Genomic DNA, 26,540 nt, shown 5'->3' with positions numbered 1-26,540 from the left:
CACTCTCTTATTTTTGGTTTGGGTTATATTGCAACACGCTCATGAGTTTTGGTTTGGCAGCATTTGGCCAGGTATGTGTATCCTGGAGCCATGGACTTATAGTAGCAGATATCTCACTACAGCTGTACTTGTGAAATAAAATATAAATAAATGACAAATATTTTTTAAATGTTATAATTGGATGTGCTTTGTTTTCTTTTTTACACTGCAGAAAACAAATAAGGTAGAGTAAAATAAGAAAAGTAACATAAATATAAACTTAAGCCAAATGTTTGGCTTAAACTTGGTGCTTTCTATAACCTTTATGAGAGATTCGATTATAGTTGCATTGAAAGAAGCGTACCATAGGCATGACAGTAGCTTTCCAGAGTTATTCCGGGAAAACACAGGGACGGTGTCTTGTGTAACGGCTGCAGCACAGCTTCTAGAAGGAAATCAGATTTGGATCATTCCTATTTCTGGATTATTTAGGAATCTCCACATAAGAAGCTGAGTATTTATTGCTAACATCCATTCTATCCTCCTGTTATGGACAACTTTTCTTTACTCAAATTGGAAGGTGGTTGCATGTTTCTAGGGAGAATAATGCAACAATGGCTCTTACAGGAAGTGTGCCATGAAGTAGGAAAGCATACAACTACCATATAAGCATGGATGTTCAGAACAGCATTAAAGCTACTAGTTGAATCACAAAATCATTTAGTTCGGGAAAGACCCTTAAGATCATCGAGTCCAACCATAGCTAGAGGTGCACTTAGCCTTTTTTTTATGTAATTAATGTAGTTAAAAGTGTAAGTCTTTAAGTTTTAATATGTATCTTTTACAAGCGGTTCTTAAGAATTGTGATGAATTAATGCATTTTGAGGTTCTCTGACAATCTTGATACAATTGTAAATGGGGAAAAAATGGAGAATAATTTTTTTTGGTGGAAAAGGGTATAAAATGAAAAAAATCAATTGGAAAATACTGTTTTCGTGAATTTCGGAACATTTGGTCAACCCTTCTTTCAACGTGATGGTTGATGACTGTTCTTCTCATGTTTCCCCAGTTTCTATCCTAGGTTCTAGATGTGTCATGAGGGGAAGATGACGGTTTAGCTTTGCTAATGTCAATGTTGGCTGTAGTCACTTCTTGTTCAGAAGCATTTTACAGGAAGCTGTGCTTGCAGATTATTTTGGTTTTAGTGGTACTAATCTTCAAACATTACCTAAGTGGAAAAAAAGGAATTGTTTAAATGGCTGGGAAGAAAGTAATGGGAAGATTGGGAAGAGTAAAATAAGATATAGCTTAAGAACTTTTGTATTTCTTGGCATGTATAATTAAGTAAATTGACTATTGATAGTCTTTTAATGACAGATATTGTATCAAAAGTGGATATGAATTGCATAATTGAACAGAAATTTAGATAAATTTACTGGGTGCTTTTTTCTGAATTGCCAGATTTCAGGATGTCCCTTGTAATAAGTTGATCCCTGAAGTATTTGAGGCAATTAAAATGTTACAGTAGGATGAAAAAAAATAATACCTATTGCATAACCATGGACACATTTTCACCACCAACACAGTCCTTGTGACATAGATATTCTTCAATATGGAAACTTTGGTAACTGCCAGAAAGTGTAAGCACATCAAGCACAGTAATTCCTTACAGTCTCCTGAGGCTGTCATTTTGTCCTTACCTCACCCACTACGCAGAGAAGTGACATCTTGCCTTTTGCCAATTTACCCAGATTTTCCTGAATTTATGTTTTTAGCATCAGTGGAATATATAATCACTGCTGCTATTTTTTATTCAGTTTTCAAATGGCAGTGAACAGGCCTAGAAATTCATAAACTTGAAAGGGTGAATTTTGCTATTTGCTTCCCGGGATGAATAGTGTGGAAGTGCAGCATAAAAAGGGTGCAAAAGCAGGGGAGGTGCAGTGCCTTGAAATTTCCACTGGATTCAGATATCCGTTTTGTTGGCTATTAAACTACTGGGATGGTTGGTTGGGGGCAGTTCTTTGTTTGTTTTGCTGTGGGCCAAAGTATAGAAGACATTATAGTTTTGAAAATAGGTTTTCTAATTACATATGCACTTATGAATTTTTGCAGTTTTTAATTACTGATCCCTAAGGTCCTTTGTTGTAAGTTCAGTATTTCTTTGCAAATTTCTATGCACCCCTGGTGCTGCATGTACACTGCATGAAAGCCTGTGGTTTATATCATACTTGCAACTGCTTAATAACAGCAACCAATGTTCTGTGAAAAAGATAGTTTGAAATTCTCCATACTGACTGACAGACTAAATGTTTACATTGCTGCTCATGCCGTCATCTTATATTTAAACAAGCGGCTGAGTATTAAAGTGTATGGACAGTCTTTGTATAACTGTTCTGATTTTTTAGGTTGATTTCCTAGAACAAGATTTATGCAATCCCACTTTCCATCTGTTAGTTGTGCTTCTCAGTAACTTCAATGGCCAATTTGAATCAGTCTTGCAGAGGTCTCAGAAGCACTGAGTGCTTACAACAGCACTGGGACTGGATGGAGCTGTTAGAGCCATTTGCTCTACATGCTGGTGTGTGAGAGTCAAGGCACTCTCTAGGCTCCTCTGGCATCCAAAAGATAGCATCCAGCCAGCTGATGAGCACGAGTTTAACTCCAGAGTAGCTGAAACAAATGCTGCCTCTTGTTCAATCAGCAACTCATGGAAAGGGACGGGGAGTTTGGGGAAGCGAACTGAGGGTACAGAGCATGTGGTGTGTAGGGAAAATGAGAGCGAGCTGAAGGTATTGTGGAGGTGTGTGTGGGAAACCAGGCTGTATTACTTCTGCTGTTCACAAAACAACTTGTTTTTCTTCAGCTCGTCATTAATGATACATTGCATTTTGCAGTATTTTAGTGGATATAAATTTCTAGGTTTTTTTTTTTTTCTGGATGTGTTGAGGCAGCCGAAAGGGTGCTGACAGATTGATGGTTTAGAATATTCATCCGTTAAAAATTATTAGCTTGTTAATTAATGGTGTTTGTAGAATATTGGTATCAGGGGAAAAAAAAATACCGTTTCAAAGCTTTGCTAGCAATTCTGTGTACTAAAGCTAAATTTCACTTTGAGTAGGCTCATGCTCATCAAAGGATGGCGGTAGAAAGACTGGCTCATGGTTGCAGTAGTAACTTAGTGTCCTCTCAGTTTGACAAAAGTCCTCAGTTAAGTATGTGTTATTGTTTCTGTGCAATTCGCCACAGTCATGTAAGTGCAGTTCTGCAGCTCAGCTCATCAGCGTAGAGTTTCTTTGAAAATCTGTGTGACCCAGACATGCTTGGGCTTTTTGTTTTTCCCTCTTATTAAGACCCTTATGGTTCGGGAGTTGGATTAGATGACCTTTAAAGGTCCCTTCCAACCCAAACCATTCTATGATTTCGCTTGTTTGTTTAAGCAGTATCCAGTGACTGGTTTTTATTTGAAACTTTCTGGTTGTCTCTTTTTATGTCACATTCACATATACTTTATCGTTATTTGGTAATAACATACACATATCTTTCTTGCCTTTTAATAATGTAACACTGAAACAGGTGTTTTCAAATCATAGCATTATTTGAAAGAGTAATCTCTTCAGTATTTGCTCTTTAGAAACTTGTAACTGAATATGTATAAGGCGTGTGAAAAAAATAACATTTGAACTTTTTAAATACTGCTTTTCAGCAATGTTTCCAGTTCATCTTGGAAACAGAGTCAGTTCAGTATGTAGGAAACAGGTTGATACTTAGTCATATAATAGTGTCAATAGTTTACACTATGGTAGAATGCTAGAAAAATCATTTTCAAACTAAGCACTTTGATAACTTTCTGCCAAATTCAAAGTAAAACAGTGAGTTCCCAGAACATTGTGATATTTTCTGGCTGAATATTTTCTGTCAGGAAGATGTGATCAGCTTCTATCGCTGTGCTTTCACATGGATCTCCCAGCTCCATTATAAGCTGTATAGACTTAAAGCATCTAGCATTGTAATGGCAGAAGTCTTTCGTTTAAGGAGAAGCTTGAGGTGTCTGAACTAAACAGCTTCAGAGAATAATTTCCTTCTTAAATCTTAAAAGCAACTTTGTGAATTGATGCTGCTTTAGTGTAAATCCATTATTCTGTTCATGTCATGCACAACATGATATAAAATTTAGGTTCAGTTTCATGAGGTAGGAGAGAAGAAATTCTTGTACCTTGAATTCAAAATACTGTCTTTTTATAGATCACTACCATATTAAGATCAACAATTATGCATTTGATCAGAATTCTTACATTATTGACTTTTTTCATAATGATGATTCAATTGTCTAGTAAATTTTTTGTACTTAGGAGGAGTTTCTCAGTGACTTCAGAAATTCTCACACAACTCCCCTTAGTATCATGGATTTGAACCTGAAAAAGGTAGTGGGGGGCGGGTGACTGATGAGTCACATGAACAGGTTCACCTTTAAAACTCTAACCAGGATGTACAAAATGCTAGAGACCCTTTCTTGGAGTATTCGAGCCCTGCCGTCTTGGACAGAGAAGGCAAGCCTGACATAGAAATGCAAATTGAGGTATGCTCTTTGGTTTGATGCAGGAGCTTTCAGTATTGTCAGCACTGGCGGACCAGGCTGTTCACAGTGTTCTCTATATGAACACTGTGAATCATAGCAAGGGGAGAGAGGAAGGGGAAAATGTACCAAACAGAAAAAAGTAATTGAAAAATCACATTTTTACACCAATCTAGGAGAATAAAACTGGGGAAAAATATATGTATAATTTCATTGTAGGAAAGGAAAGACCTTTCGACCCTGCCCTAAGTGTTCACATTCTTACTCTTTGCTAACAAGATTCTGTTAATTTGAGTGGACAAGGAAGATTGACTAAAAGTGTCTTACCTTCATGCTTCATCTCATCAGGACAGTTCTGAAAATGTCGTTGTAACATGGTGCATTAGTTCTTTGTAAGGAACAACTTGATGTATGGATTTCATGCACTACAATGCAAACTGCTGACTCCATTTAGCTAACATACTGTTTTCTCCTCTCACTGTGTTTTCACCTCAATGCACTGATAGTTATTAGCCAGTGTGGAACATCTGGCTCCCTGATCATTAAACTGAAGTATGTTCTTGCAGTGCCAGGGTGACACCCATCCTCACAGGTGAGAGAGGTCATTACAATAGACATGTGATGCCTAAATTCCAATTAATTTCTATTCTGAGCTCTGAAGTGAGTCTCAAGTGAATATATAGTCCTTTCTGCAGAGACAAGTTTTCCAGCTTTCATATTTCACCACAACTCATTTCACTGGAACTTGTTAAATTATATAAGCCAGTCTTCACCAAAAATTAAACATAATTAATAAAGCTTTTAGGATTGCCAAAATGTGAACATCAGAAATATTAAAGATTTTAAACATAGTAAAAATGAGAAAAGGGAACTGAGATTTGAAGAAGTGATGAGGCCAAAGAAACCACAACATTTAGTGAGAATCCATAACTTAAATTAATGGAATTGTGGAATGATGGCTTGTTCCAAAAATACATAAACAAAGGCAAAGTGTGCCAAAATGCTTCTTGTGGCCTGCTGTTGTGGCTCTGCTGATCGGATGCACTTTTGTTTCTGAAATGAGGGCAGAATTTGACGGTATCAATAGCTCAAGTTTTACAAGCAAGTTTTACATGTTGGACTTGGTACATGAATTATTATCTCATTTTAAAAACCAAAACAGTTTTAAAGGAACAAAGGCTTGGACCTCTCTTCTGTGAAGTAACAGTTGATAAGTCAATGTCCTGAGAATGGGAATTGCACAACAGTAGCACCCAGAGGAGGGCCTGTAACTCAAGCACAGTTTTCAGGATGTGGATATGGTCAGAAGTGGTTAATATCTCTGGTAGGAGCTACAGGCCAGTTATCCTCAGTCACCAGCTCTGAGAGATCAGCATCTGGCAATCATCGAGCTGCTTGTGGCACTTGAAACATTCCAGTGCACCCAGAAGCAGATATGTGCTGAGTGTGAGAGTTAAAAGCCTTTCACTGAGATTAAATCCCAGCGTTTATTTTATGTAGCGTTTAGTGTAGCAGCATGTAGTGGTGACATTATAGAGTTAAATTAGCAACTTTTCACTGGAAAGCTGTATTTTTTAAGCAACTATAGCCATCACAGGTTGTTTTTGTAAGTTTTATGTATTTTGCTTCAAGGTCTTAGTGTTATCTATGAAGATTAGTTCTATTTTTGACTTTCTTGTGCTTAAAAGCATATGCATTTCCCTTCTTGCAATTCATAAATATAGCAAAATGAGCATTTTTTCTGTTTTAATCTTCAAGGTATTAAGTCTTTCAAATGTGGTTGTTGAAGCCTTTTTTTCCAACCAGTTAAAGCTCTGACAAAATTTCAGAAGTGTTTGGCTGCACATTTGGTTGCAGGCAACAAGTATAAGCATCCTAGCCCAGCAACAGCATGTTGAGAACTTGACTTGTTCTTTCTGTCTGTATCCCTGTTCTCTTCCTTCACTGCTGCAAGGCTACAAGAAGACGTTACCTGTGATTCCGCATCACATTTGAAAAATAGAAAGAAACAATCTTGCCCACACATGGGAACAATCACCTGTGGGCAGATCTTCCAACTTTATAGTGTTTATAGCACCTTTCCAATATCCAGGTGGTGCAGAGGCATTTGTATTATGTATCCATAAAATAAATGGTTTCAAACCTTTGCTGTGTTCCTGACACTCACTGTGAGTTGGGTTAAATGTTCTAACATCTGACTGCAAGAAGAATGGCAGCTTGTTATTTCTGTGACACTGTGAGAACATACTCATGTTATCTTTCAATGCAGGAGGAGAGAGCATGTGCCCCTAATGTATGTATGTTTGCAAGCTGAGAAGTTTAGTCTGCTGTTAATGTTATCACTGCTGTATCCTGAAATAGAAAACTGCAGGCAGATTGGATTGTGTTGGAGAATGGTAACCATAATAACCAATAACAATCTGCAAATGATAAGCAGCTCTAGTGTTTAAAAATAAAATTTAAATAGCATTCCAATAGTTCCATGAGCATAGTTTCGGATTTTATTTTATTATTCATTCGTTTTAAGCTTGTTTTTGAGATTTAAGAAGTGACATTAATCTTAAAGAAGTGTTTCATTATTGCGTCTTGATTTAGTTGACATTGGTTTATTATACACCTAAATTAAATCTCGTAGAATAAAATGTTACTTATCAACCCTCTTTCAGATGTACACCATCTGTAAAGGAGAATTGCCATCATCCTACATAATGTATGGAATTTTATGGAAGGAGATGTGGAGTTTGATTTTATGGCTAGATGTAAAACCAGTACATTAAGAAAAGAAATACAAAGTCTGCTGCAGATGAACACAGAGCATCTTGATGGCTTGGAATCTGCACCATGTTCTGGGATGCTGCCCAACACTTTTGCGGATTCAAAATTAAAACAAACAAACAAACAAACCCTTTAACTTGATCCAAAACATGCTATTTTGGGGGTGGGGTGGGGGGTGGTGATTTAAAAAGAAAGAAAGAAAGGTGTCATTCAAAAGAAGTGAAGGAGGAGGTCCAAATCATGTCCTGGCCCCTCCATCCTCCTCCTTCCCTCCCCCAGACATTCAAATAGGGCTGTTTAACAGGAGTCTGGGAAACTCAAATTGAATTATTTACCTGTCGTGGAAGTATATGACCAACACAGTGCTATGATCAAGCTGTTAACTCTTCTGGGTTAACTTGCTTTCAGTCTCCCTTGCTGAGACAGCCTTACCATTTTCATAAAATACTTGGATGTTTCTTAGAACATAGAGTCTTATTTATCAGTTATTCTTAACTGCTGAAACTGCAGTTGCCACCATACTGCTTTCAGAGTGTAACAATGGCAATGAGAAGAATTGGAAAAGACCCATCCTTCATAATGCGCTGGTGTTCAGAGGAGCAAGAAGGCCTGAGCTTCAGATCCTTCCTGTAGCTCTTTCAGGCAATAACATGCCTGGAGGTGTAAGCAAGCCACAGTTTGTGCTGCTGAAAGTGTGGTGCCCACAGTTATCCTGACTACCATGGGAAAAAATCAGTGTAAGAACTGAAAATCATAGGAAAACCTGAAAAATTACTTGTTAATCATAATTTTCCCATTTAAATAACAGTGTTAAGCTATTATTTAGTGCTGGTGTGAGATAGAATAATTTGGATGGTAGGTAGTTAAAGCCAAATAGCTCTTGCTCTTTGGTCCCATATGTAAAAAGGGACAAGTTCTTCAGAGTTTTTTTTGCCACAGATAAATGAAAATAGGAGCATTGCCGAAGTTCCTTAAGAGTGAAACACTTGTGTTTACAGGAGAAAATTCTTGTTGCTAGCTGTGCAAAAGCGAGTTACAAGCTGTTGACATTCCTCTCTGGGATTTTAATTTGAATCTGAATTAGTTAAGAGAGAGTCAATTGCTTTCTATTGGAGTTCCTCAAGAAAAAAATATTGTTACTGTTGGATGCAAGTTGAAAGATTCTTGTTTATCAAGAGACATCTGTTTAGACTATTAACCTTGACAACCATGTCAGCATTTTTTCCATTTGTTTTCCCAGAGGCACTATGTTGAAGTAGTATGATATACAAAGTTATTTATAGTGTAGACAATTCATAGCTATGCTTAAAAGATGTGGGTCAGAGTTTAAATACCAGAGGTAAATGCTATCCTCTTAGATGATTTGAAAAGTCATTATGCTTAGTTTTTGAAAATTAAAATGAAGAGATGGAAACACTAAAATGTCAATGTGAATCAGATATTTTTGACAGGATTTTGTTACGGTTTCACTGAGTGGTTGAGGTAGGAAGGCACCTCTTGAGCTAGTCCAGTCACCTGCTTGGAGCAAGGCCACCTAGAGTCCGTTGCCCGGGACCATGTCCAGGTGGCTTTTGAATATCTCCAAGGATGGAGACTCTACCACCTCTGTGGGCAGCCTGTGCCAGTGCTCAGTCACTCTCACAGTAAACTAATAATAACAACAACAACCAACAAAAAACCCCAAAACCAAAACAAACCCTACCACCACAAAAAAAAAATCCTTATGTTTAAATGGAATTTGCTCTCCTTCAATCTATGGTCAGTGCTTCTTGCCCTTTCACTGTGAGCCACTGAGAAGAGTCTGGCTCTGTCTTTTTTACTCCCTTCCATCAGGTATTATACATGTTAATAGACTTTTACAAAAGGAACAAAATTTACAGACAGAAACAACCAGAGAAAACAAAGTCCACACATATTGACACACCTGCATTTATACCTGCTTGCCTCTGTTAAGAGATGTTTAATGTTGCTATTGCTGTCATGGATTCTACAGATGAGCATGGGCTACTCTAATGATACTTACGTACAGTAGAAAACTAAAGAAGTTATTTCTTTCATTCTTGCGATTTACACATAATTTCAGACTGTAGTCTTGACTCTCACGGTCAAGCTTCCACGTAGTTTGTTTTCCTTTGGTCTAAAGGCTGGTTTTTAAGGCTCAGACTTCATCAAGTTTGTGTAGCTGCGTAGCGCTCTCTGTGATACATCTTCAAGCACATGTCTTGCTGGAAAGTACCGGCGGAGAGGAGCAATTCCACTCTTAGCTTTGTTTCTACCTTATTTTTCTATAGAGCCATTGCTGTGGTTTGACACTTTCTGCCTTTATCCCAGTTCCATTGCAATCCTAAATTTTGTCTCTTGCTGACGTCTCCATTCTATAGGTTTTGCAGCAGCCCCTATCTGCTCGATCAGCCAGTTCTGCCCAGGCATCCCATCTCAGCATCTCTGCGCTGCTCCTCACCATTCCCCTCTTCCCTGGATTAGGCGAGTCAGGTAGCCAGCTGTCCTTGTGCAGGTCCCATTCAAATCCTGTTATGTTCCCTGCCTATCATGAATGTTTTTCTTCCCTAATCTTAATTTGTGTCTTCTGGCCTGCTTTTAGTAGGTCACACAGTCACACTGCTTCCTTCCTTGTTCTGCACTATGGTATTCTGCCCTTCCCATTCTCATCACTTTTCCATTCCCATCACTGCCAGATTCCTTTTTTCCAACCTACTTCTCTATCTCTCCCATTTCCACTTCTGTGCTCACTTTTTCTGTGTGGATCATGACATTCTTGTCTGTACTGCCTCTCTGCAGGGGTCAGCAGCAGCGACACGCTGTCTGCCCTGTGCTGGCCAGTCCCATGCCACACTGTGCCACTGGGGGAAGGAAGCGCAGAGAAAACCCACTGCTGTCACTTTGCTGGGAGCAGAGCACAGGTCATCCAGAAGTGCTATGCTAAGTTTAAACACCCTCAACAGGGGTGGCATTTTTGCAGACTTTAACTCTTGAGCCATAAGAGCTATATACAGATTTGCTTTGTGGAGCCCTGAGATAGACGTGGATACCTGTCATGATGTTTCAGTTCGGGAGAGCAATGAGCAATTCAGCTTATTTACTGTCCAAGCTGCCAGACTTTGGCTGCTTGTACTGTCTGTAGTGAGAATTACTTGTGACATGAAAGTCACTTATGGTGACAGTCTGAATAATGCCCTAAGTCTCTGTTGAGTAGATGTGAACTGCAATCCTCGCTGAGTTCATTTTCATGCCCAAAGTACAGGAGCTGATAAAACAAGTAAAAAAAAAACCACCACATAATTTTTAATACATAGAAAGCAGTACGTTTGCCTTATTCTTGACGATAGGAGCAGTTGTGACATTCCTGCTGATTTTATTTTTTCTAAATTTAGTTGAAAGAGTCATATCCAAGGAGAAAACAATCAAGTTATGGCATCCAAATTTCAGTTGCTTGCAAGAGCTGTATCAGACAAGTGAAGTAATGGGTGATGACACTAGGTTTGCCTAGTATTGACAGGTGGGGTTTCATGTTAAAAAAGCTATGCAGTAAAGTTTAGGCAATAAACTAACTAGTGTGTGTAACCACACTCACTCAGCATCAATAATGGCAACCAACTTGGACAAGTGATTATTACATTCCACTTGTGGTTCCTTATGTCTGCTATTTACCTCCATGCAGGAATAGTGCATATTTTGTTTACTTTCTGGAAACACAATGTTGTGATATTACTTGTTTGAAGCATACTTTGCAATTAATATAATGTGAAGTGACCACTTTGGCTGATAGATTAAACTACTGCTATTTTGTAAACATGTTGTTGGAAGTAAAACTAATGTCTTCTGATTTCTAATTTGCTCTTTCCAAGAGTATATAGTTTGGTTTTAACTCTGGTTGTGAATACATACAAGAACTTTAAAAATCCAGACTCAAGAGTCACATCACATATAATCAACAAAGGACTAAAGGTCTGTTTTGAAAGAGAAGGCAGATTGAGGGATGACTAACCTACTAACTCACACAAAGAAACTGAGGTAGTCAAGATCTATTTAGAATAAGCAGGGAGAGGAGCAGGCAAGATGTTTACAATGTGTTTGAACTGCTTCATTTGGTGTTTCCTGTGGAAGAGAAGGCAGGTGAGTAGTACAGACTGTTTTTCAATGCTATGTGTTTTCATGGTATCTTGTCATGATATGTTGTGTATATTATATTAACACAATTATAGATACAGATAGGCAAGCACACACCCACATGTTTATACCTTCAGACATGACATATTCCATAGTTTTCCCTAGAGCTTAAGTATAGTTCTGATTATGGGTTGTAGTGATAGCAGCAGTATGAACTATAACGATTTTAGAGGGCTGAGCAGAGAGGGGATGGGTACCCGTGTATTGTTTCAAAGCTGTTTTGACTGGGGTTGTGTTGCTGGATGCCAACCTGTGGCCTCTTCCCCAGCTGTGAAGGACAGCCTTTTGAAGAGGGCAGTATCTCTGTATGCCTGGCTTACTTTATGCTGTATTTCTAAACCATCTTCAATGATATTTACTTTTAAAGCTCTGTTTAAATATTAGATTTGGAATGATATTGTTGTGTTAGACTCCTAACTCTTCTAGTGTTTTGCATTTTATCCCACTCTTTGGCTGCTTTTACTCTTCTCACCTGGTCTTCCTGGACTGGAAGTTGACCAGGAGCAAGGTAGGGCCTCGGCTCTCCTGTCATGGCATGGCATCCTATGTGGGGTCTGCTTCGCGGGCTGTGCAGGTGGTGGGTGTAACATTTCTGTTAACAGAGTGCCCTCATCTTAGAGATGAAGTTGTGCTGTGTAGTCCTAGAAGAAAGCAGTGGAGTGAAACATAGCAACGGAAACTATCCTGGACTGATCTTTATTTTTCGATAGAGGTGGGTAGTGAGAGAGCTCCATGGTTTTTGCAGAGCTATCAGAGGAGTGAGGGATACATTTGTGAAGTGTGATTATGAACTACTACTGAGCTCCTCCAAGTTCAATTTTGTGCTCGTTCGCGCCGAGCGCTTTACCGGAGCGCTTCACCCTCTGCCTCTGGGCGATCTGCTCCCAACAGTCGGCACGGCCCCGATCCCGATCCCGGCCCCGTCCCACCGTGCTCCCACCGCTGTTCCCCGGCCCGGCCCGACCCCGCTTCTCCTGCAGCCAATCAGGGCAGCGCCAGCAGCACGTGACGCGGAGCAGGAGCCTGAATGAGCGGCCGGGCCCCGCGCGGCGCTGACAGCCCGGCGCTGCCGCCGGACGGGCGAAGGGGGGGCTGCTGCTCCTGCCGCCGCTGCTCCACTGCCTTCCTCCTCTTTCTCCTTTCCCTCCTTCCCTCCCTCCCATCCTTCTTTTCCTTCCTCCTCTCCGTCTGCGGAGTTCCGTCTTGGGAGCACCCTGTCGGACCGCCGTTTCCTCGGCTCCTTGCAGCAAGAGGTTTTGTTTTCGTGTCCGAAAACAGCACTTAAAGAACGATTTGAGCGTGGGAAAGGCACGCTGGGGCTGTATCGCAGCAGTGAAGCCCGCTGGGCTGAAAAGCAGAAGTTGAAGATGAAGACCTTACTTTAGGCGGTCTGGGCGCGCTGGACGTCTAGTGTCAGGCTGTGGAGGTGTAGCTATGTACCTTTTTGGCAGTGAGGATTACGAAGTGGTAAGATGGAAACTAAAGATTTTAACTTTTTAAAGTAATATTTACTTTTACTGTTTCCTGTCTCTCAGAGTTTATTGGGCAGCTTTGAATTTGTCAGAACTGTTCTTTCCATTGTTGAACTTTAATAGTCACCAGTTCTATCGCTTTTAAAAATCACATTTTGCTGCAAGCTCTTCAAATGGTGAGATACTATTTGCTAGACAAAATAGAATTTACTTTCCTTGTCATGTTTATGGCATTGTGGTGATACTGATAATATTGACTGTTATGAGGCAATTCAGTCTTGGGGTTAAGCAAAACCATGCTTCCAAATAATTCAGAATTTGCCTCATAGTTTGTGATGTAGATGGACTACAAAGAGCTTACAGAACTGCCCTTAATTGTATGTTTGTGGGGACATTGCCAAACCATTTCTTTTGTACAGTTCAAAACATGTCATTGTAATGTAATGTAGTGTCCATCAAAAGAGCTAGCTTAAAAAAAACCCAACAAAAAACCCAACACACTCACATGAAATTCTGTCACTCTTTATTAAGTATTTGTGTAAAACAACATTTGAAGTAAGTTGATGATGTCAGAGAAGACGAGAAGAAAACTGCTAATAACTCTGCGCTGTTGCATGGCTTTGGTATCCGACAGAAGAGTTTGTGATTGCTCAGCCTGGGGCGCAAGTGCTCAGCTATAAGGAAAAGGGGTGGATTCTTGCACCCACACACCACTTGTGACCGAGTCAAGATCCAATGAGCTTTGTGGAAAAATAATGAGGCTGAAAAATATGTGTGTGAACTCTACCATAGGGTATCCAAATACATTTCACATGTTAAAAAGTGGCGCGTTCTTTGCATATAACTGGCAGTTGCAAATGTTTTGTTTTGATTATTGAAGTTGCTCTTTGAAGTATGAAAGCGCCTTTTATGGCAGTTGGGGTTCTACAACACATTTCAAGGAATTAATTTCGTTATTTTGGATTTTTTCCTCCCCCCCTTTTTTTTTTAATTCCAACCAGCCATGGTTTGGAGATGCAGGAAACGTAGAAGTTGTTGTTGAGGAAGATAATTTAAATACAGCTGTCTGCACATTGAACTCATTTGTGTGTGCGACTTGCACAAACTTCCACAAACCAAGCAAGGCAACTGAAAAGAACTTAGTTTCTCCAAAGCAGTAAACAACATGGCATTGTAGTAAGTAGACAATGGATTGATTACTTGTTTATAAAAACTGACAAGCCAAAGACGGTTTCCAACTGTAAAGGTTTTACTAGACTGATTTCTTTTTTAACCAGTTACATCTTTATAGGTCTTTGTAAAGGGTTGTAAATCTCTCTTACTAGATTTTTGCCCAATTTCTACTTTTCATTGTACTCTGTGTAGCTACTTACTAGTTTACACAGAGAATGAAGCTTTGGGTCTGAAATTTTAAAGTACCTTGGAAATAACCTAGATGACTGAAGAATGGTATTAGGATTTTGGACTCCAGTGTATCTCTGTATCTTTTTTCCTGATGCTAATTCAACTTTTAAAAAGTATCAAAATATTCTGTGTCACAGAAAATAGTTTAATACACTTTTCCCAGGCAGGTGGGATGTCTCATTCCAGTCAGCTTTCTACTACATAATTAAGCAAAGTAGAATAGCATCAATGGAAAAAGTAAGAAGTCCACCATAAATTGTGTGGGTTTGAGTTTTTTTAATTTTCATTTTCCTTTTTTTTTTTTTCCCTTTGATATCTCTAGAGGTCCCTGAAACTGAAGTTCAGTAATCCGTTCAAACAAAATGTTTTGTTAAGTCTAAACCAAAATATAATTTGAGTTTTTAATTCTTAGTTTTTCTTTGAAGCAAGATAGTTCAGAGAAAATATGGATGCACTTTTTGGGTGTTATTTTGGCAACCAGACTTACGAGATGTTTGCTTGACTCAGTGATAAATAAAATAGAATAGGTGGCCTACGTAAAGCTTGAAGAATAGTTTTATTGTTCAGTAAAAGCTAAAATCAATGTAAAACTTCTGTCTGTACAGATCTGTAGTCCATGAAGCCATATGCTCTGTGCTTTGGAAAAGGCATTTGTTTTATCTTCCCACACAAACAATTACTTGTGAGTCACTGAAGGACAAAGTGAGTGAAAAGAGTGACAGTGAAGAATCTCAGGATTTAATTTTAAGTTCCCATTAATTTCAAACAACTTTAAATTAGTTTGAGGCATTCTAGCTATGCATATAAAATTTGATCTTTATCTTAGATGGGAGATTATTGAGAAAATGAAACATAGAGTGATTAGAACACCTCTTAGGGGAATTCAGTAAAACCTTCTTTAAAAACCCAACCCTTTAATAGAGAAACATAACTTTATGTGGTCATTGTGTTTATTACATATGCACACATGCATGTCCACACGAGCACACACACACACGTTTGCAGAAATGTGTCTGAAGTGTTACTGTAACTTTGTTAAATTTAATAGTGAAACTCCACAGACTTTTACTACCAGCTTTTGCATGGGGTGTCCTCTTTTGCTCTCCTGTTGTTTCTGTGTTTAAACAAGCCTGGATTATTAGCTTACTGTAAGTGCATAATAATGCACTGATAATCAATTTTTTTTTTATCATTGCCCACAAACCCTAACTAAACAAAGATAATACCATTTAAAGATCAGTTAGCAACAGACAGTGCTGGGGTTTATGACCACTTCAGGTTAAAATCAAATAAAAATGTATTATTTCACAACATGACAAATTGTATATTTTTGACATTATTAATAAAACTATGTAGCTGTGGTCCTCTCCTGTTGGAATGAGTATTTGCTTAATGTTCTGACTTGGGATATTGAGTGTCTTTCACACTGGATTTTAGCAGTTTAGGCAGATGCTTGTACCTCTTAAGAGCTAGTGGAATTAACATAGAGACTCTTTTGTGATCTTTTGAAGTGGGTTTTTTTAATGCCGTATATGTGGAAATGTAGAGGTATTTGACTATAGTTAGGAATTTAGTAAATGTAGGAGAATATAAAAAGCTACAGGCCAGGGAATCTCATTTGTGGTTGTAACTTGTTTGTATAGGGATTTTCCTGTTTGCAAAATAAACTTCTGAGAACATAATTGGAATAGTACCTTAAAAATTAAGCAGAATGTGGGAGCTCTTTTTCATAGCTACCTGGTTAATCGTACTCTGCATTAATGTTCCAAAGCAAAAGCATCTAAAAATTACTCCCAACAGCTTTTGGAGTTGCTGAATAAGGAATGATGGACACGTAACATAGTACTGGCCAGTTTGGGAGGCCTGGCTGGCTCTCCTGTGCCCACAGGCTATGCTTGGCCCAGCAGATCATTTCCCACAGTTGCCAAGTCTGTGCTCCTGTTCACTCAGGTGGACTTTGCCAGGGCTGTGGGTACTAGGCATCTCTGGCCATGTCCCACCACTGCCTTTCCAGGGGACCCTGGCTGTAGGTACATGGGTGAGGGCTGATGTCACTGACTTTTCTCTAATCAGGCATGGGACACGTTGGTGTTTTGTCTCTCCTTTCTCTTGCCGGTCTTTCCTGGTAGAAACTTTGGGCTCTGTTGTAGTAGGATGATCAGACACTGTGATGTTAAGTGTAGGATTAATTATTATTTCGAGAACAGACTGATCCTTGGAAAGCTAATTTATGGCAAAGTGATTCAGAGGCAGGGAATTTTCCTGATGAGAGGTCATTTAAGGAAAATCACTGAGTTTCATATACTCTACTGCATGCAACTTTCAAACTTTAGCGGTCAAGTAGCTGTTTTTAACTTTCTTAAGAAACTCAAAACTCAGCTCTTTTGCTCTTCATAGATTTGTCTCTTTGAAAAAATCCTTACAACGAATGGAAAACCTCTTTATAATTCCAGTGAATTGGTTGTGATGTCCAGAGCACATGTTTTGGTTGCCTTGGAAATCCAGCATTTATCACTTGTGTTCTCCAGGCTAAAGTTTTGAAGTTGTCTATTTAAATAAAATCTTTGCTTCCCTTGAGTTTGCTTATGTCCTCTTGCAGGGTGGAACACTTCTTATGGAATATTAAGTATGATGTTGATAGATGCTAGTTACACGCATGGCTCCTGCAGGTAGTGTTATCTTCTAAAAGATATGAAAGTCTGTCAACTAAATTTCTAAAGGAGTGGAAGATCTTGAAGCAGTCAAATGACATTCAGGTGTGAGAAGAGTTACTATTTGAGTACTGCTTGTGAATCAGACAAACCCTGATTCTATGTGGAGCAGGCACACTGCTGATAGGGCTGATTTTGCTGTGTGAAGGGAAAACCCCACCTATTTTAGAAATACGCTATTTTAAGTCCTAGAAATCAGTAGGGTGAACACATTGATGTGTTTTCAGTGTTTACTCTGAGTCATCACTACTTACCTTATTTCAGAAACTGAGCAAAGAGAGAAAAGATAATAAGGGTGTTGTTTAGGATTCGAGAGTCATGCATAACTGTTTAGCAGTAGTGTTTTTTATCATAGCGTGGATTAACACAGGAAAATGTCTAAAAATTATAAATCAGGATTGGTTCTTTGCGAACCTCTCATTGAATTGTAATTTTCTTATTGCAAGCACTGTTCTGCAAATGACTTGTGGCAGAACACTGTAAAAAATTAATCCTGAGATTTTGAAATGAATTTTCCTTGTTCCCCCTACTTCAACGTAAACAAATAAATTGCACATCACATGTGAGTGTAACTTGAACCACAGACTTGAAAGATAGGCAAATTAAATTCAGCCTCTGAGGTTTACTTCAGAGCCAGGAGTCCCTTCTTGGACAAATCACTTGACATTTTGATTCTTTGCCTTTAAATTTCAGGTGATATTTAGTTTCTAGTAAAGATAGATGTTTAGCTTCTTAAAGCTCATAAATTACTTTGAAAATACCTGCTTTGCACATAACAAATACTAGTATTTGATTAATTTTCAACTGCAAATGCTGTACACGTGTACTAGGAATGGAGTTATTCATGCCTAAAACTGGGTGTTTAGGGACTCTGTGAAAGACACATGTGCTCACATCCGGAGCTGGTTGTAGGCTTGTGAAACAGTCACCCTTAGCAAGCCTTTTCCCGTGGATTCTCTGCAGCAGCCAAAGTGCAGAAGCAAATTATTTTTTCTTTCCTCAGTTGGAAATTCTGTGTGGCATCATTCCCCATGACTAGCTCAAAGATGTCTCATCTGTTTTTTATGGCCTTTGAATATCTCCATGTATGGAGACCCCACAACCTCCATGGGCAACCTGTCCCAGTGCTCAGGCACCCTCACAGTGGAAAAAGCATTATCTGATGTTCAGAGGGAACCTCCTGTGTTTCAGTTTGTGCACATTGCTTCTGGTCCTGCCACTGGACACCACTGAGAAGAGCCTGGCTCTGTCCTCTTTGCATTCTCCCTTCAGGTATTTATATACATTAAAAATACCACACACACCCCCACCCCCCCCAGCCTTCTCTTCTCAAGGCTAAATAAACAGCCCCAGCTCTCTCTCAGCCTTTTCTCATAGGAGAGATGCTCCAGTCCATTAACCATCTTTGTGGCCCATCACTGGACGCTCTCCAGTACGCCTATCTCTCTTGTACTGAGGAGCCTGGAAATGGACACACTACTGCAGGTGTGGTCTCACCAATGCTGTTTTGTTTGTGTGTTTTTATTGTAGCTCCTTCCTTTGCTTCTCACCTTCATCTTCCAACTCTCAGTAAGTGCTGGTGGAAAAAAAACAAGGGGCAGAGATGAATGGAGAGGCTCATCAATGTGTGCCCTCCACTGAACTGCTTGAGGTATATCTGTACCTCTCAGCTACCCTTCTTGTGAGATAGCAGCAGGAAGGAGGGAAGGAAGTCTAGCTCAGGATCTGGGAATAGTTGGATCCTAATTGTGTTGATAACACCAAGTCTTCATAAAATCTTTAAATTACTTTGTCTTGGTTTAATTTTTTTCCATCTGAAGGAACTAAATATGATAGTACCACCTGCTTCCTGGTGAAGCACCTATCAACCTCTCATGTTGGACAATTTGCCTCACTGAAGTGAACCAGCACGAGCCTTTAAAAAAATACCTTTGCTATCAGGAATACTTGAGTTTTTCTTTTCTGTACTGTCATCTGCTCTGCACATCTTGCTATAAAAAATATGGCTATTTTTAGTGAGGAACTTGAATGGAGCCTAATGTGCTAACAGTAGGGGCAGTAATCTAGCTATGGCAGCACAGAGCTAACAACAATTTATTGTGCTTCAGTGAGGGCTGTGCTGCTTGCCATTCAGCAAGACCCAAACAGGCTAGAGAGTTGGGTAGAGAGGAATCTAATGAAGTTCAACAAAGGCAAGTGTAGGGTACTGTACCTGGGAAGGAATAACCCCTTGCACCAGTACAGGCTGGGGGCTGACCTACTGGAAAGCAGCTCTGCAGAGAACGGCCTGGGAGTCCTGGTGGACAAGTTGCCTATGAGCTGCAAGGTGCCAAGGCGGCCAGTGGTATCCTGGTGTGCATCGGGAGGAGTGTGCCCAGAAAGTTGAGGGAGGTGATCCTCCCCCTCTGCTCTGGTGAGGCTGCATCTAGAGTACTGTGTCCAGTTCTGGGCTTCCCAGTGCAAGAAAGACAATGAACTACTCGAGAGGGTCTAGTGGAGAGCTATGAAGATGGCTAGAGGACTGGAGCATCTCTCTTATGAGGAAGGACTGAGGAGCTGGGCCTTTTTAGTCTGGAGAAGAGGCATCTGAGAGGGGAACTTATCACAGCATACAAGTATCTTAAGGGTTGGTGTCTAGAGGATGGGGCCTGACTGTTTTCAGTGGTGTCCAGTGACAGGATAAGGGGCAATGGGCACAAACTAAAACACAGGCAGTTCTACCTGAATATGAGGGAAAACTTTGCTTTGAGGGTGGCAGAGCACTGGAACAGGCTGCCCAGAGAAGTGGATTCTCCTTCTCTGGAGATACTCAAGTTCCACCTAATGCGATCCTGTGCAATCTGCTCCAGGTAAACCTGCTTTAGTAGGGAGGTTGGACTAGATGATTTCCAGAGCTTTCTTCCAACCCCAACCATTCTGTGATTTACATAGCTGCAACATACCTAGCTATCTGGGATTCCTCTGCACACTTGGATGGTCCGTCCCTGGCAGTGTTCAAGGCCAGGCTGGACTAATTCTTGGGTGACATGGTCTAGTGTGAGGTGTCCCTGCCCATGGCAGGGGGGTTGGAACTATATAATCTTAAGGTCCTTTCCAGCCCTAACTGTTCTGTGATTCTATGATTCTGTGATTCCTCTGCCTGTGTCTATTTTTCCAGGCTTTTTAGAATTATTTACAACTTGCTCCCTGTTATGCCATGTATATTCATACTTCTTATTTAATTAGGTCTCAGGAGACCTATGTAGCTAGAGAAGTCTACTGGTAAAAGATACTAATGACATGCCTGATTTAAGTCATCAATTTATAACTCTCAGGGTGGAGCCCTACATGGGAAAGTTGTAGCTATTTACAATAAGGTAGCTTGAATGTCTCTAGTTACAGAAATGGGACTTGTATATGCTGTGCATAAATACGGTACAAGAAAATTCCAGATCTTGCAGGGACCCCAATGTGGTGCCTCAAACAATAGAGTTACTTTAAATTCTGTTTTTCATTTAAGTATTTGTGACATGCATTTTGATGTCTATTTTGTTTAGTCTGTGGATGTATGTAAGTTAGCAGAAGGGGGAGCAGAAGGGTTAGCAGAAGATGTTTTACGTGAAAAATTGAAAGCATGACTCCCCTTCAGCACATATGGAAAACTAAAGTCAAAAAGGCATGTTCATGCTGTCTGCCATACGTGCCTGACTGCCTGGTGCGGCAGACTGCCTGTTTTAGGTGCGCTGTCCTGGGTAGTGCAGCTACTTTTCTCCCATCAATGGTATATGAGGTGGTGTCTGGCAGTCTAGGTAGCACATTGCTCTCTTCACCTTTCAACACTGTAGTAGTTACGACAGCTTAATTAAGTACTCCTGGCAGGCTGGATATAGTCCAAGGTCATTTTTATAGAAACCTTCCACACAGGGAAACCAAAGGCCAAAAATCCTGGTTTAGATTATCTGGTCTGAAACTTCTTTAATAATGTCTTCCAGACACAACTACTTTTTTTTTTTATTTTCCTCCTCCCCTTTTTCGTTTACAGTTCAGATTGTGTTTTTATGTCTGATTGGGAACACATTTTTGTTTTCCAGTTGGTTATAATAAGTAGGTCTGAACAAGTTCAGAAACAGCTGATCAGACTAAACCTATTATTCAATATTGGCTGTCAGGAAATATGTCACGGAAAAAAAAAGCCATCTACGTCTTTACTGAAGCCATGGGCACCAGTCTTCATGAAGACATGTCTTCTCTAAATTATAAACAAGCTCTGGGCAACTGGACTGACTAAATGAAGTGGTGTTTGTTTACTTAAACTACATGTTTCTTTCCAGATAACAACTTCAGCTGATGAATAAGAATTACAAAATGCTGGAGATAGTTAGCTCATCTTCTATAGGAGTCATTAATTATTTTTTCAGCAAATTTTTTATTTACATAGAAACAGGTAAGGATAGCTGTGACAGGCTCGTTTATTATTTTACGCATCTATGATCAGATTAATTTCTAAGATTCTGCAGGGAGGAAAATTTAGTGAAAGTTGGGTGTTACGATTGCTGTATTATTTAGCTGTTAGTTATTGCTGTAACTACAGGACAATAGGAACCAGCAATTTTCAAAGGTTTTCACTGAGAAATGAAAGAATTAAATCCCTGAGAAATTCTCCTGTGCACATTTCATTGTACATTGTCATTTACAACACAATGTGAATTATACATTTTAATTTAGCAATGCATAGGACTTCTGGGCATTTAAAATGCTAGAATAACATACTGTATTTTATGATCTACAATATAGTTTTAGTGTTCTGTTAGATCTTACAAATAAATCAAATGGAGTTAATAAGCATTGGTTTTAATATGTTTTTGACTTTTTTTAAGGTTTCTGTGTCTTGTTTGAAATATCTTGGCAAATTTTCTTATTAAAAATCAAAGTGTTTGTTTATTGGCACAAGGAAAGCAGTCTTGGTGCAGAAATCCAAAAGGAGAGTGCTCCCTACTCAGCTGAGCTCTTGAATCTAAGGGCAGGTAGACCATTACAGGAATTTTAAGTAGAGGGAACAATAGTAGGCCAGTTCATAGGAACAAGGTTGATACATGCATAGCTATTTATAATATAAGAACGTAATTGTATTCCAAAGCTATTCCTTTAAGGAACAACTAAATATGATACGAAAAATGCCTCTGCATGTCTTTATAAAGTGTATTTGCCTGAAAGTAAATGAGAAACTCAATTTTCTTTTTTCTTCACTGGAAGTAATTAAGGTTTTTTCATGTGCAGAAATGGACTTTACTAAAATTGACCTTGTGCTGAACTTGATACAGTTGTATTCATCTGCTTGTGGAAGCAGCTCAGTAGGCTAATTTTTGAGGCTAAATGTCTTATAACTTCCTAGTTTATTTTCTTAAGATGTTAGATTACTCTTAGAACGTCCTTAAATTTTTCTGGTGTAGGACACGAACAAGTAGAATTCTATATAAAGTTGCAAAATTTTCATCAATGGAGGTTTTCAAAACTCAGCTACAGAAGGCCCTGGGTGAGCTAATCTGGCTTTGCTCAGTGCAGTGCCAGATTCAGGAGGCTGGACTAGATGTCCTGTCTGCAGATGTCCCTTTCCCAACCTATTTTTTTTCTGTGGTTCTATTCAAAGAATACAGGCTATATAGAAATCTTACTGGCACCAAAGTAGAAATCCTCATGTTTTATAAGTCAAAATTCACTCTTAGAAGTCTTCATTTTGCCCATAATTTAGTTGCTGTTGCTGTAGGATGCCCCATGTAATTCTGAAATTTTAGGCCTATAATTCCCTGTGATTCTTTTGCCTTCATCTGCATTCCATATAAATATAGTGATATATCTATAAAGTGAGATCTGAAGGACAGAGGCATTAGATTGTTGCTCAAATATAGTCAACATATGTATTGTATTGTGGTTTAGCCCTTATATTTAGGAAAGTTGTGTTCTATTCCCCCTAATTGTCCTGTGGTCTTTCTAAGATGGAATTGTTTGTATTGTTTGCTGTAATTCTATTATTTGTTATAGGGACATCCTGACAAGAGCATGGGTGGCCTTCAGAGATGCTTAAACAAAATCACAAGGCTCATTGTACAAGACTCTAGTACCATATGTGAAATTTCGCTTTCACTGATTGACATTTCACTAGAGGTTCGGTGGAATTTGTAGGCAAGAACATCCGGGAATTGGTCTGGATGGGAACGTCCTTAGTGTGTTGAAGGAGAAAATACAATCCAACTGATAGCATTTTCCTGATACCATTGCCATGTCAGCACAGGAATAAAATTTGAGCTCTTTCTGTAATCAAATGCCTTCTAGTAAAATATATGCATTAAAAAAACAGACAAACAACCCCAAACACCGTAAGTTGTGCTGTTTTGATTAGGGCTGTTTTAAATAAACCTGGACATCTGTGTCTGTAAGTGTGATGGGAGCGATTAGTCCTGCCAGTTACACAACATGTTTTGTGGATCAGCTTGCCTTGTGACAATTGACAGTGTTATGCCTGCACTTTTCTGGTAGATTTTATGACGTGAATGAGATACTATTCAGTTTAAATAAGGTCTATTTTAGCAAAGGGGAAACAAGAAGGAACTGCTGTTGAGATCATAGGCTATGGTGATTTTGAAAATGAACAAGACTTAAAAATACTGATGCTTTTTCAAATCATAAAAAAGACCCATGCTTGCAGACAACTAGCAGAACATGAGAGGTTATAAAAGAGCATGTTTGTGTTACTGTGCCAACTTCAGCAACGAACATTTCCTTTTCTTCTGCATGAGGAAAGAAACAATAAGTCATCATTTTTGTTTTAGCCGTTGTAAACTCAAAAACTTTGAACAGGAAGGGAGATGCTAACTGTGTGAATTACTGCTGATTATAGATAGAATAATTACTACAGAAGGAGTGATGGGAAGAGAGCAGTGCAAATTTAGAGTGGAATTCTGGTTTCTTTAAATGAGAGTTTACAATATTTGTAGTAAGTGTTTCAGCGTAACTGAAATCAGTTAAGGAGAAATGTAAAATAAATTTAAAAAAAGTAATAAGTAAGATACTAAATTTCTTTTTTTCAAAGTGGAGATGAAATGGAATGCTATTGAAAGCCAGTAGGAATCAAACTTCTTAAAGCATAAAAAGCCCATCTTGGATTTAATGTTGAGTTCTGACTTTACCCTGGCTAGGGAATCTGGCACTGTGTCTCTGGACAATTTTTGAGAGGGTGTGAGCACAAACGCATTTGAATTGTGGTTTAGCAGCATGTAGACAATGTACATGACTATTGAGTGGGCAATAGGTGTGACCTGGAAAAAATGATGCATCTTGGGTTTCTCTAGCATCTTGTAAATTTTATCTGTCTATGAATGCTTTGGGGACTGACTTAATGTACAGCAGAATGAACACAAAGTGAGTGTTGAGTGGTTATAAGCAGAAAAACTAGTTGTGGGATTAGCTCTTTGTTTATATGCTTCAATTTGGAAGCATAGAACCACTGAGTGTTTATAGGCTCTAATAGAAAACTGCATGCGGTACAGATATGGAAGTGGCTAGATGTTATAAAAATGTATCTTGTTTAAAAAAAGGCAGATATTAGATTAATAATTGGTCTTCTAGTGCAGGTGTATAAGCACAAATAACATTGAGGTATTTTTTCTTTTTTGTTTGACAGTGTATTTGTACAATATTTTTAATCTTAGAAAAGATATGTTTCTGCTTTTGTGATCTTCTCTGCTGCTAAACTGGAGTGGCAATAACTAGTAAAAGTTCAGAAATGCTTTGTTGGCCTGCCATCCCTCTCTTACATTCTTGAAATATTTCTCTCATATATCTCTGATATTACTCTCATATTTCTACCCTCGAAGCCTTGTCCTTCTTTCCTGTTTTGTCATAGGTGCTCCTCTACTGTGTGGTATGGATGTTGCCCATCATCCACCTAACTACTTTCTGCTGGCTCCTTGTTCACTCTTTTTCTCTTTACGTTTAGGAATCTCGTCGGAATAATAATTGCCTTGCTAATTAGCACAGCAGCAATCTCAGCGATGTCTTTGTTATATTCCTGTCCTCTCAGCAGGAATCTGGTGGTGATAGCAGTAGTGGAACATCTGATAAGTTTGAGTGGTAATTCCTCAAGCAGAAACTGATTCCCTTATAAACTGGAGGAAATACGACTTTTAATTGAGCATAACCGGACGAGTTTAAGGAGAGAATTAATTTCATTTCCCAACAATGGAGCAGAGAGGAAAAAGCAGGCTTTAGCCAGTGCAGTTCTTGAAGAAAACAAATTGTCAGGGACAACATAGGTTCATTTGTATTTCTTTGGTGACAGTTAGCACGTTTTGAGACCTTAAAGCTTGCAGAACTTGAATTTCCATTCTTGTGTCTCATCATTGCAGGTGCTGGAGACTCTCTTGTGACCAGAAACTTGCTAGAGATGTGTTGGAAGGAATCTCTTCATCTGAGGGATTTTACAAAGTTGATTGATACTGGTGGTGTATTAGTAATGTTGCTTTACATCAACATGATGTCTTAAATTTTTTGAATGAGTTGACTATTGTATAGCACATCTATTTTGTCCATGGTTGGCTCTTTTTTAAGAAGAATTCTATTATCTTTCCAAAGTTGCAGATTCTTTTGAAATTCTGAACTCCCACGTCTTGTGTGAGCCCCCCAGCGTCTATAGGAGGTTGTCAAAAGTGTGGAGCCGGGCTCCTCTGAGGTTCGTGGTGGGAGGGCAAGAGACAAAACACTGGAAATTGAAAGAAGAGAGGTTCATATTGGATATAAGAAAAAACTTCTTCACTGTGAGAATACTCTGTCAATGTGATGGGTTTTCCCAGAGAGGTTCTGTCCTTGAAGGTTTTCAAGAGCCAACTGAATAAAGTCCTGAACCAAGCTGGTTTTAGTCTCACAGCTTGAGCAGGATGTTGGACTAGAGACCTCCTGAGCCTCCTTTCTGCCTGAACTACCTTGTGATCCTGAGAACAAGATGTATTAACTCGTCGTAGCTCTGGCATGGGAGAGAGTTTGTGCAGATATTGTAGTCCTCAGCTATCCTTTTTTAAGATTTTGGATTTATCAGCAAGTGAAACATGTATTTTCTGTCAGTATTCTGTATTGCAGCAATAGATGAAAGACCAACCGTGGTCCAAAATTTGGTGCGTCCTCTAGAGGAGGAAATGGCTTAGCGAGTGATATGGTGTAATTTGTTCTCCTGACCCAGACAAAGTCTATTTTGAATCAGAAAGAAGTCTACTCCTGGTGTTTCTTTTATGTCTTAACAAAAACCCCCAACAACCCAGAAAATGTTTGGTCTTCCAGGTTGTAACAATTTTAAAAACCTGAGTTCACTTATTGTCCTGGAAAGTGACTGTACCAAGCTTTGAATGTTCCAGGACACAAAAAATATTCCAGGATTGAGTTATGAAAGTTCACAACACCATGTGCTGC

General features: G+C 39.1%; 1 protein-coding gene across 9 annotated transcripts in view; it reads left to right on the top strand.

The window, feature by feature from the left end:
* The window catches only part of CACNB2 (calcium voltage-gated channel auxiliary subunit beta 2), a 250,596-nt gene that overhangs the window by 122,804 nt on the left and 101,252 nt on the right, over positions 1-26,540 (top strand). The window contains exon 1 of one of the 9 annotated variants that reach the window (XM_030476414.1): positions 12,632-12,985. The exons of the other annotated variants lie outside the window; for them this stretch is intronic. Coding sequence (XP_030332274.1) covers positions 12,953-12,985 — 33 coding nt within the window. The 5' untranslated portion in view covers positions 12,632-12,952. Of the gene's footprint in view, positions 1-12,631; positions 12,986-26,540 lie in introns of those variants that run through there. 9 annotated transcript variants of the gene reach the window in all.

The sequence above is a fragment of the Strigops habroptila genome, chromosome 1 (genome assembly GCF_004027225.2).
Source record: "Strigops habroptila isolate Jane chromosome 1, bStrHab1.2.pri, whole genome shotgun sequence".
NCBI classification, from domain to species: Eukaryota; Metazoa; Chordata; class Aves; order Psittaciformes; family Psittacidae; genus Strigops; species Strigops habroptila.
This window is presented reverse-complemented; position numbering and strand designations above follow the sequence as displayed.